The sequence below is a fragment of the Chelonia mydas genome, chromosome 11, assembly GCF_015237465.2.
Source record: "Chelonia mydas isolate rCheMyd1 chromosome 11, rCheMyd1.pri.v2, whole genome shotgun sequence".
NCBI lineage: Eukaryota > Metazoa > Chordata > Testudines > Cheloniidae > Chelonia > Chelonia mydas.
In genome coordinates, this window is record NC_051251.2 from 50,333,730 (window position 1) to 50,346,358 (window position 12,629).

The 12,629-nt window shown below is 41.0% G+C and overlaps 1 protein-coding gene across 8 annotated transcripts in view; it reads left to right on the forward strand.

Annotated features, from left to right (window-relative positions):
* GULP1 (GULP PTB domain containing engulfment adaptor 1) overlaps window positions 1–12,629 on the forward strand; it is a 274,829-nt gene that overhangs the window by 135,400 nt on the left and 126,800 nt on the right. For all 8 annotated transcript variants that reach the window (XM_037912576.2, XM_043525325.1, XM_043525324.1 and 5 more), the window contains one exon: window positions 10,270–10,346. In XM_037912576.2, coding sequence (XP_037768504.1) covers window positions 10,319–10,346 — 28 coding nt within the window. In that variant the 5' untranslated portion in view covers window positions 10,270–10,318. The remainder of the gene's footprint in view (window positions 1–10,269; window positions 10,347–12,629) is intronic.

The window sequence follows — 12,629 nt, forward strand, 5'->3', positions numbered from 1 at the left end:
CAGAAGGGACCACTAGATCATCTAGTCCTACCACCTGTGTATCACAGGCCACCAGCACTGCCCAGTACTTGCACACAAAACTCAACAACAGCATAGGAAGAGGAGAATATGTTGTGATTATTCTGTGATTTTCTCTCGCTTTTATTTATTGCTTCTGTCTAGCCTTTCACTGTTACTCCTGGCTTTACATCTGCAGGGAGTTGTTCATTTATTCATTTAGTCTGTTTGATTTGTCTCTATTACATACTTTCCAGATTTCCTCTCATTGTTGTGAGCCTTTTAGTTGGTGGAGTAAAGTTTTTTTTTTTTTCTGTTAAGACAGATATCAGGGAGGTTTCTAATTGGAGAGGGAGGTTACAGAGAGCTCAATATTAGAGCAGGGAGCTGCTGGATAGGGATCAAAGTCTTCAAAAGGAGCAAAATTATATTGAAGAATGGGGGGTAGAAGTTGCCAAAGCTGTGAAGAATTGTCTGGCAGGGAAGTAAAGCAACAGTGCATAGGGGGGATGTTTGGGAGTGGGAAGGAGGAGAAGAGCTGGGAAAGTACCAGCAGATAACTGGGACAGGAGGAGTGGTACAGAGAATGTTCAGGTAAACAATTTCTATATGGCTAAAGCAATAACATAAGCTTTACTGATATTGTTTTTGCAAAGTATAAGTCAGAGATGGGAGGCTGCAGGGGGAGCATGAAACATGCCATTTTTATCCAGATTGTCTAGAAAATCCATATCTAATGTAATTTTTCAATGCATCTGCTTTCATTCCCTTCCCAGCCCACTGGCTTAGGGGCTGCAGTTCGTAATCAGTTTGCACATTCAAATTATTAGTGGCAGCAGCTCATCTCATGGGAATTCAGAGACTGATGAATGATTATTGTTTCTGTTTGCAAGAGCTATATTTTAATTTGTTTATTGCAGTTTTAGCTGGAACTTGTAGGATTGCCACCAACTGATTAGTTTCTAATGCCTTTACATAACACTGGAGAGAAAATCAGAATGAGACGCTTCATTTCACAGCTTTTTTTTTATCATCACACCACATCTAATTGCTATAGTCATGTAATTCAATTCAATCGTGTACATTCATAAAGTTTATGAAGCAGAAGTAGCCGCTCTGTAGTTAAAGTTGAAGACATCTTCCCATAATTTTAAGCTCAAATTTCAAAACCTGTTCCCCCCAGTAACTTTTCTCAAAAATAAAAACCCTGATCTTCCTGAAATTCCCTAATGTCACATATCGTCCCAGGATAGTTTGCCAAAAGCACAGTTTGATAAAAATCAGAAATGGAATTTTAAAGCTATTGGGTAAAATTTTCAAAGCTCTAAAGTGAAACAAGACCCTAAATCTAATTTTCAAAAGTGTCTTAACCAATTGGACTTACTCTCTTAAGTACCTAGATCACTTTTGAAAATGGGAGTTAGGATCTTGGGTCACTTGGATGTTTTGAAAATTTTACCTGTTGTGTTTGAAGGTTTGAGTTCACTGTTGACATTTTTCTTTTTCTTTATTTTTAAAACTATTTTAGTTCATTCAAAGCTCCAAAATGGCTTGACCTGTATACTCCACCTTGGTAAGGTTTTGTTGACCTTGCTTAAAAGAACCTTTTGTATTTTGGAGGGGCAAGGAGCGAGGGAATCACAAATATACAAAATACCCAAACCCAGCTTGTGATGCCACACACTAAGGATACATCTCTACTGCACAGTTAACCTGGGCTCCTACCCAGGTTTTAGTCCAAATTCTCCTACCATCCACACAGAAAAACCTCTGACCTGAGTTTGGAGGTACTTTAAGCCTTACCTAGTTCACATGGATGGTGGTTAGGGTAGAGCCCAGGCTTCAGTTTAACTCAGGTTGGAAGCTACCTTTTTGCAGTGAGTATACAGGCAAAATCACTCAAGTACATATAGTCCGCTGATGCCCTTCCCACAATTCCCATGGAAGGGCAAGTTCTCCCGCAACTGACACAATTGCCTGACAAAGAATCCTAGAGCATCTCAGCAGAAAGAACCTTGGAAGAGGCCCTCAGACACACGTGAGTGAGTACAGAAACAGAGAGGACACAGTAGTGCGGGTAAGGCTTTGTAGTGAAGATGATCACACCTGGGCTAGGCAAACCCAGGTGCTCAGACCCAGGTGCCAAACATTCAGGTTTAAATGTGTAGTGAAGACATACAATAAGGTACCAGAAACAGTTTTAACTAGGGGTTCATTACAGCAGAGTTATGAAAAAGAGCCAGTGGAATGTGAGAGAGGGGCCCTGAGGTTAAAACAGGACAAATGAGTGTCCAGACCAGCCAGCAAAAAGGAAATGGGAAACACAAGATATGGTAAGTTAGGATAGTTTATTTCATCCCCTGCATAGCTGCCAGGTCTCCCAATCTGTCCAAAGCTGTCCTAAGTTATAAAGAGCTATCCTGGAACTTACCATCTCCTGGAACTTACCAACTCACTGAAATCCTGGGCAGTTGGAGTTTTGTGTTATCCCTTAAGAGTTTCCTTGCAGCCACTGAGGACTACTGAGATATGTCAGCTTAGTGTGCAGCCACTCTGCCCGCCCCGCCCCCCCCCGCCCCATTTTGCCGCTCCTCTGCTGGATGTGAGCCAAGGAGGGGTGGTCAGGAGGACGTACGTTGAAGGGGACAGTACCAGATCCAGGAACCCCTCTTCCTCAAAGCCCACCACCCACCTATTAGCCCCAGGGTCCAATCACCCTGAAAAACTCCCAGCACCACCACCCACCTAGTTTTCCCAGGTTCCCTCACAACCTTCACCACATAGCTGCTCCTGGACTCCCCTCACCACCCCATGCAGTGTCCCAGGCCCTACCCCTTCCCCCCACTACCCAAATATATTGATGAAGTGGGGACAAAGCAGAAAGGGAAAGAAATGCTTTTACATGTCACTGGTTACCTGGGTTAATGTTAGTTCCTTTTAGAGCCTCAAAGCTATGTCTTCACATGCCACGTAAACAGCCAGAATTCACACTGCTCAGAGGGTGACCTTGCAAATAGCTCAGGCTGCTGAGTGTATTCTTATGAATTTTGGGTTATTTTCTCTGCCTTTTATATTCCTCTTCCTCAAAGAAAAAGAAACCTAAAATTCCCCTCAGTGAATGCACATCCCTCAGATGGCTCAGTCCCTGGTTACCCAGCCTGTGTGGAAATTTTGTCCCTGCCAAAATTCTTTGCATGTTGGCAACTATGCTAGAGTCAGGGGTAAGTTAGCTTTTGCTTAATGAGGTTTGGTTTGGTTTGGTTTTTTGAAGGAGGAGGAAGAAAATGCCTAGTTCTGGGATGGAGAAATGCTCTCCACAGAGGCGTGCGTTCCTTTAAGATGCAGGATGCAGTAGTTTGTTTTCTCCTCTCCCTCCCCCCTTCTTCTGTTACCTTTGCTTGTCACAAGCTGCTTTACTCTTTCAAACATTTATGCTTTCCAGTGGCACAGTGAAATCTGTAACTGGAATAAACAGCATCTGTTACAGTTCAGGAATGAGCTGTCCCTCTGATCTCTCTCTGTCTATCCATTGGACAACTGTTTCAAGTGAGTCCTGCATTTCTCTCAGAATAGAATCCCGTGATTCACCACACTTTTGTCTGGTTGTGAAAAATCCTGTTACCTACAGCAGGTTCAAATAGGCCCCTGCTAGAGAATTCTCTCCTGGAGCAGTGACTAGGGTTGCCAACTGTTTAATTGTACAAACCAAAACACCCTTGTCCCACCCCCTGCCTTTTCCTGCCCTTTCCCTGAGGCCACGCCCCTGCCCTGCCCATTCTCTGAGCCCTCTCATTCACTCCAGCCTTCCTCCCTCTGTCGCTCTCTCTCCCACACCATCACTCACATTCACCGGTGAAGGGGTGTGGGCTCTGGGCTGCGAGGTCAGGCCGAGGGGATCGGAGTGTGGGAGGGGGCTCCAGGAGGGAGTTTGGATGCGGGAGGGGGCTCAGGGCTAGGCAGAGGGTTGGTATGCAGAAGAGGGTTTGGGGTGAGGCCTCTGGGAGGGAGTTTGAGTGCATGAGGGGACTCAGGGGTGGGGCAAGGGGTTGGGGTGTGAGAGGAGGCTTGGGGTGTAGGCTCCTGCTGGGTGGCACTTACCTTGGGTGTCTCCTGGAAGCAACAGCATATCCGGCAGTGGCTCCTAGGCTCAGGGCAGCCAGGTGGCTCTGCGCACTGCCCCTGCCTGCAGGCACCCCCCCTGCAGCTCCCATTGGCCACGGTTCCCCATTCCCGACCAATGGGAGCTGCGGAGTCAGAGCTCAGGGTAGGGGCAGCGTGCAGAGACACACACACACATGGCCGCACCTCCGCCTAGGAGTCAGAGGGACATGCTGGCAGCTTCCAGGAGCGGCATGGAGCCAGGGCAGGTAGGGAGTTTGCCTTAGCCCCGCTGCGCCACCGGACTTTTAGCACCTAAAATCTCCCAGACTGGCTTCAGTAGCCTCCAGGAGATCAAGCCCGATTCCAGGAGACTCCTGGAGGATTGGCAAAGCCTTGCAGTGACCAGCTGGTAAATGCAGTGATAGAGAACAGCTTGTTCACATTAGGGTATGATTTATTTATTCCTAGGAACACCCCAAGTAGGGAGAAAAGACTTAAAAATAACTAAAGCCTTAAATGCATATTGTCTTACCTAAACTTAGCTGACATTGGGTTGGGTGAGATACGTTGTTTTCTACAATTGCTGTCTCTCTGACAGTCTGCGCCTCAGTTAGCCTGTGTCTCCCTCAAGACACAGGCTGTCTTTTATCCATTTAAAAGGTCCCTTGATTGAAAGTTCCTGCCAGAAGATCTCCTGAGGTTTCAAGTAGAACTCCTGAACCTGGTCAAACTATTCATGCATTTCTCCAGAGCGGGATGGACGTAGTCTTCATACAATGGATTCCTGGTATTGTCCATTTGAGCACCAAGCTGTTGTGTGTCTATCCATTGTTTTGGATTCCTGCAGGATTTGACCCTTGGCCACCTTTTGAGCCAGGAATAAATAAGCCTCAAATCCATATATTATATATACATACACTCTCATACTGTCTCTCTCTGTCTCTCACACTCACAAATTAATGTGGCTGCCTCCCACGTCCTTCACAGCATTTCATAGCTAATTTACAGAAAGCCCATTCAAGTCAGTGGATAGACTTTCATAGATCATAGAATCATAGAATAACAGAGTTGGAAGGGACCTCTGGAGGCCATCTAGTCCAACCCCCTGCCCAGAGCAGGACCAATCCCAACTAAATCATCCCAGCCAGGGCTTTGTCAAGCCTGACCTTAAAAACTTCTAAGGAAGGGGATTCCACCACCTTCCTAGGTAACGCATTCCAGTGTTTCACCACCCTCCTAGTGAAAAAGTTGTTCCTAATATCCAACCTAAACCTCCCCCACTGCGACTTGAGACCATTACTCCTTGTCCTGTCATCTGCTATCACTGAGAATAGTCTAGATCCATCCTCTTTGGATCCACCTTTCAGGTAGTTAAAAGCAGCTATCAAATCCCCCCTCATTCTTCTCTTCCGTAGACTAAACAATCCCAGTTCCCTCAGCCTCTCCTCATAACTCATGTGTTCCAGTCCTCTAATCATTTTTGTTGCCCTTCGCTGGACTCTCTCCAATTTCTCCACATCCTTCTTGTAGTGTGGGGCCCAAAACTGGACACAGTACTCCAGATGAGGCCTCACCAATGTCGAATAGAGGGGAATGATCACGTCCCTCGATCTGCTGGCAATATTGGGTATTGGATCATATCCTATTTGTGTTATATAGTGTCCTTATAAGCGATTCATAGACCTGATAGCACTAAAATGGAGTCAAAATAATAAATATTTGAGAACTGTTAAAGGTAGCTGCAAGCTGGGTTCTTCTGCTTAGTTTTAAGAGCTGAGTCAAACATTTCAGATAATAATAAGGATGAAGTATATGCGATAAACAATGATTATTAATAAAAGATGGTGTCAGTTTCCTTCCAATTTACAGTCTGTTGTTTTATTTAATCTCAGTTGTGTTGTGTTTGATTGCAAAAATAATTTCAAACTAATCTCTGATGAAAGATTCAGCAATGAATTTTTCACCAGTCAGGTAATAGAGAGGTTTTGGCTTTTTATTACTACAGGTTTCTTTAAATATTAGCCTTCATCCTTGCTCTCATTCTGTTCCTTTATCCAGTACCTCCTTTTAAGTCCTTTTATCAGGCCATTTATCTCGTCACTGGCTGCCTTCCCATTGGAGTACCTGCACTGGACATCTGGCCAACCTTACAAAATAAGTTGCGACATACGGCCTACCACCTTTTCTTCTCACCAGAAAAGATCCTCCCTCACACCCACTGTGGGGAAGGTGAAAAAACCTCACTCCACCGAATCCAATTCAGGTGATGTGGGAAAAATTCCTTCCCAGCCCCGCTTTAAAAGGAGCAACTAGCGTAATGCCCACAGCAGGTCCTAACCCAGCCTGCCGTTCACCTCCATTAGGGAAGGGAGGGAGGGTGCTGGCTTTCTCGCTGTGTGAAACAAAGAAACTTGCCCCACCCGGGCCCTTCGGACCTCACATTCCTGGGGGAGTGGGGGTGAGTCATTGCTGCAAAGCTGACCACCGAGCACCTTTTCTTACAGCAGTTTCTGACCTCCTTCCTTCCTCCCACTCCCACACCATAAAGCAGAGCTGTCCTTCCTGGGTAAGCCCCAGACAAACTCTGCCCCATCTTAGTTGTGGTGTAGTCAATCTGGGCTTTGGGGCCAGATAATGTAACTGAAGTCAATGGCAAAACTTCCAATGACCTTAATGTGAAGTGGATCAGGCCCTTAATCAGCTGATCTAGTGGTCCTTTCGTAAACTGGTATATTACATTCTTTAGAGGGTACTAATCCTAAACCCTGTGAAAAATATTATGAGTTAACATTTGTACTTCTGTATTAGTACATGGGCATTACAAATATAAAACAGTAAAATTAAATGAAATAATTCAGTAATGACTCTTCAGTTATACAAGAAGTACAAAAGTACTGAAGATGAATAAAATAGTGAGGATTTACGGTAAGTAATTGTATTACTGTTTAAGTTTAATAGGGCACTAATTGTTTTTTTTCCTTGATAAATGGAATAAGTTTGTACTGTTTTGGTAAAGTTCTTTTAGGAATTGCTATTATTTAATATCAGTGCTTAAATGGCCGATATGTCTCTAACATAAGGAGATAAGTAGAATAGTGTCTGTGTCACTGTCTTCCTAATATACAGAAATGAGCAATATGTGGTGAAAATAGTATTTTATATTGGGGTTAACGGCTTTCAATTTACATTGAAATTGTCAATGCAAGGACAGAAATGACAGTAATTTTAGAAAAATAATGACTTTGTTTTAAGATTATTTGATTAGTTGTGTTTCATTGCCATGTAGATTTGACGAGTGTGACAGGTGGACTTGCCTTTGTAGAAGATCTGATTTGAAAACACAAAACTCCACCTCCCCCATCCCCACCCCTTACCTAATATTCTCCTCCACTACCTTACAGGTTTTAGTAAAAAATTCCATTAAAAAGTACTGGTAAATACATCTTAGAGAGCATAGTAAGTTATTTGCAACCCAGGCTAATTCATCATAGAGTAAATAGGTGGTAATTATGCCATAATTTGCATAGTGTTAATCAGATATGAAAACTATCAAATATGTAGTGATTTTAAAATAAAATACAAAGGATTTAAGTATAATTACCTGTATACCTTAATCTAAAAGACATACAATCTTTCCATGGAAATAAGGATGTAATTACTATATTAAGAACTATATATAGCTATTTGCAAAGCGGGACAAAATTTGCAAAATGTAATCCACGTATTTGCATTCAAAAGCTTACACTAATTTTCCTTGTCCATCTTGACAATACTATTTGAAGTATTCAATGTTGGCCTAACATTGCTTCCATCAAAGTCAATGGTAAAATTCCCATTGATTTCAGTGGGAGCAGAGTTATGGTAACAATGAGCACTTTGAAAATCCATATTTTTTTTTTCATTCTTCCTCAAGCTCAAAGTGCCATGGGAAGAGCAGGATAGAGGGAAGCCATTTTCAAATACCGTGGATGGAGCATGTTGGCTGGGGCATCTGGAGAGAGGAAGGGAGGATGGGCGAGTAACAATCCAAACAAAAAGTGTTTTAAGCAAGGGGCTCCAAAGGAAGATTTCCCTGCCTACACTGGGAAGTAATGGGGTATTTCCAGATTAAGTGTAGGATTCCATGTCTGTAAAATGCTAGCAAAGAGAAAATACAATTCTAAAGATATTATCAAGGTTTGAGTCTGAAATCAGGATAAGAATTTTGTGTTAGAGGATGTGATTTTATATATATAAAAAAATCTGTTCCAGTCTGGGAGCTAGGTGTAGGTAAAGGATACAGGTCTGGGTGGGAACACTGTCATCAGCAGATGACAATGGTTTGAAGGAAAAACTTTCTGGGGAGTACAACTGGAAAAGAGTTGACAGTCTCAAGGCACAAAACAGGGCAATATAATTCAGGGTCTATCTTACTGAATGTTGTTATTGACTTTCACAGTAGCTATTCAGCATTCATTTTAAAAATTCTTTTTCTGTCTGTGTAGACTTAATGTTCTTTGTTTGGTATATATTTAATCCATTTCCACTTGTGTCTATTAAAGCGCAGTGAGGGGAGCTTTCCAATAATCATTAAAATGTCATAAGAATGGCCATACTGGGTCAGACCAAAGGTCCATCCAGCCCAGTATCCTGTCTGCAGACAGTGGCCAATGCCAGGTGCCCTAGAGGAAGTGAACCTAATAGGTAATGATCTAGTGATCTCTCTCCTGCCACCCATCTCCTCCCTCTGACAAACAGAGGCTAGGGACACCATTCCTTACCCATCCTGGCTAATTGCCATTAATGGACTTAACCTCCATGAATTTATCCAGTTCTCTTTTAAACTCTGTTATAGTCCTAGCCTTCACAACCTCCTCAGGTAAGGAGTTCCACAGGTTGACTGTGCGCTGAGTGAAGAAGAACTTCCTTTTATTTGGTTTAAACCTGCTACCCATTAATTTCATTTGGTGGCCCCTAGTTCTTATATTATGGGAACAAGTAAATAACTTTTCCTCACTCACATTCTCCACACCTCTCAAGATTTTATATACCTCTATCGTATCTCCCCTTAGTCTCCTCTTTTCCAAACTGAAAAGTCCTAGCCTCTTTAATCTCTGCTAATATGGGACCCATTCCAAACCCCTAATAATTTTAGTTGCCCTTTTCTGAACCTTTTCTAATGCCAGTATATCTTTTTTGAGATGAGGGAACCACATCTGTACACAGTATTCAAGATGTGGGCATACGATGGATTTATATAAGGACAAGAAGATATTTTCCGTCTTATTCTCTATCCCTTTTTTAATGATTCCTAACATCCCATTTTGCTTTTTTGATGGCTGCTGCACACTGCGTGGACGTCTTCAGAGAACTATCCACAATGACTCCAAGATCTTTCTCCTGATTAGTTGTAGCTAAATTAGCCCCCATCATATTGTATGTATAGTTGGGATTATTTTTTCCAATGTGCATTACTTTACATTTATCCACATTAAATTTCATTTGCCATTTTGTTGCCCAGTCACTTAGTTTTGTGAGATCTTTTTGAAGTTCTTCACAGCCTGCTTTGGTCTTAACTATCTTGAGCAGTTTAGTATCATCTGCAAACTTTGCCACCTCGCTGTTTACCCCTTTCTCCAGATCATTTATGAATAGGTTGAATAGGATTGGTCCTAGGACTGATCCTTGGGGAACACCACGAGTTACCCCTCTCCATTCTGAATTTACTATACTTGTCATATTCAGTTTCCCTGGGACATTCAAAGATATACCTTCCTGAATCACCTGAATTTTTTTTTTCACAAGCAACTATTCCCCATTCTCTTTCTTTAAAAAAATAAGTTTCCCTACTTACGTCTCCCTTTTGAGTCTAGTAGAAGAGGATCCTTTAGTTACACTCTATATGTGTACATAGAACATCTGTCTAGCATGCATTTGCTTTCTTATACCTGCACATGGAACCTGAGCAATTTGATAGGTATTTAGATTTACAAATAGCCATCAATGTGTACAAACACCAATGTTCATATATAATAAAGGCAGGCGTATGCCTATAGATATATGTACATGTAAGTTGGCCAATTCAGTTTTAAAAACATTTTGAATGTCACATAATATTTAAATAATCTGTTAACTTGACATTTTATTATAGATTTGTCTCCTTATTCTTTCCTTTTGTGCATTACTTCTCAGGTTGAAGTGCCACAAAACAGAAAACATATTTGATTGGCTGATTCTCAACATGAACCGTGCTTTCAGCAGAAAAAAAGGTAAATAGTTTGGCTTTCATTGTATGGGAGACCAAAGCAATTCTGCATAAATACTTGTAAAGGTTAAAAAATACTAGTATTACAGAATAAATCCTTTCGGAGTAGTTGTATTAGACCAATTAATTTAGAAAGGAATGACTTTCTGGAAATTGTATGGATCAAGTCACTCCAGACCTATAAAGAGTCCTCTGTCTGTAGTATGAGGCTCTGAGAGCCTCTACTGAATCTCATGCTATTTCCTTTACTGATTTCTGATCAGGGAGAATGCAGGAGGGTGTTAGAACAGCTAAAGGGAGGCATGGAGGTCTCTGTGCTGCTGTTTATTGTTTCTAGTGGTTGGGCTTTTATTCCTGGTGAAGCTGTTTTGGAAAATCACATTTTAATAGAATTAAACCACTCTGTGTTACAGAAACTTTGTTCATTCTAAAGGCATGGGCTCTGAAGGCTAAAATTAATCTTGTTTTTATGTTGAAAAAGAGACTTTCTAAAACTGTATGTATCTACTGCCAAATAGTCTCTAGCAGATAAATTCCCAGTTATAGATCTTTCAGTTCATTCATTCATTTTTTTCATTCGGTTATTTTAATACTTTTAATTTTTAGACGGCGTTTTACAGATAGATTTTTCTTTTAAAGCAAATACAAACAAATTTGTCTGATGTGAGTGAAAACATTTAACATAAAATGATATTTGTGTATTAATAATGAGGAAAACATTAACAATAAGAGCTGCATTTTCTGAGCTTATGTTCACATAATTCAAATAGATCTTTGTTCTAAAAACCCTTATTAAGTGACAAAGACCATCGACCAAAGTCTCTGCTGGTGTAAATGAGTGAAACTACATTGAAGTCAATGTGAATGCATCCATTTACACCACAAAAAAGTTGGCCTCATATTTGCCATAGCTATCTATATTAAACTTAGAAGCTTAAGGTGTCTTATAATAGAATCTAACAAAATGCAGTAATAGTATCTCTGTGGCCCTTGTGGAGCATACATCTACTTAGTTTATTGACACTAAGATCACAGACCCATCTATATGCAGTCATAGATTTATTCTCTGTTCAGAGAGGTAATCAAATGTTTTCCTGGAGATGCATTGTGTTTATTGGTGTTGCCTAATTTTCCTTACCATATTTGTTTTTATAAACAATTTCCACACATTTTATATTAGTTTCCACATGGTTCTTTTTCCCCACAGCCATGGGAAGAGTTTTTTCCTGTAGATAACCTTTCCCCCTATTCTACTCTGCTGGGTGCTGATACTGTTTGCAACTTGGTCTCTCCCTCCATGAGAAGTAGCCTTGTTCTTCCTATGATTTGTGGTGGTTTTCTTGGTAGTTCACCTGGCTATTGGGTTATCCTATGGTCAGATACTTCCTTACTTAATCACTGTGGCTCCCAATCCTCTGAAGCTCAGGGTTACAGTGCAGAACATAGTCCCCTCCCATCCCCCTGCCCACAACATATTTTATGTCTTATGTGGTCCTTATATGTTTAGTTAAATACAGGCAGTCCTCAACTTTACGACATTCGACTTAAGATGAACGGCACTTATGACGTTTCTGAATTGACATTGTGATTCAACTTACAACCTTTGGTTTCAACTTTACGACACTCGGTCGCTCAATGATTGCAGTTCCGAGTTACAACCATTCGACTTATGATGCAATTTTCAGGAACCAGTTGTGTTGAAAGTACAAGGACTGCCTGTAACAGTAATCAAATTAGGTGAGGATTTAATTGATTAATTGAAATCTCAAATTAAATATGTAATATCAACCCACCCATCTTTCAGCTTAACAGTGACAGCTGAAAGCGTTCATAAGTGAATATTTAACAAAACAAATAGGTTGAGTCAGGAAGCACTTATTCACCCAGGCAATCATAAAGAATTAGAATCTCTGCAGACAAAAGTTGAAATTGAAAATAATATGGGTATCAGGTGAGACCAGATTATATGAACACAGGCTATATAGAAGAATACTTTTCCTGATTTGTTATGTTAAAGTGCAAGATAAATGTGAGATCATCAAGTATCATGATTATTACATTTTGATACTTATTCTTTTGATACTTGTGAACAAAGTAGCATAGAACTCAGTGGGAACTTTTCCACTGACTTTAACAAGAGTTGGATTACCTATCCATTTTTATATTTCATTGAGGCAATGTTCTTTGTGTTTGACTTGCAGAAACATTAAATAATTTACGAACCATGAAAAAGAAATTAATATTAGAATGAAAACTATCTACTTTTAAAATCAACAGATGCAAATTA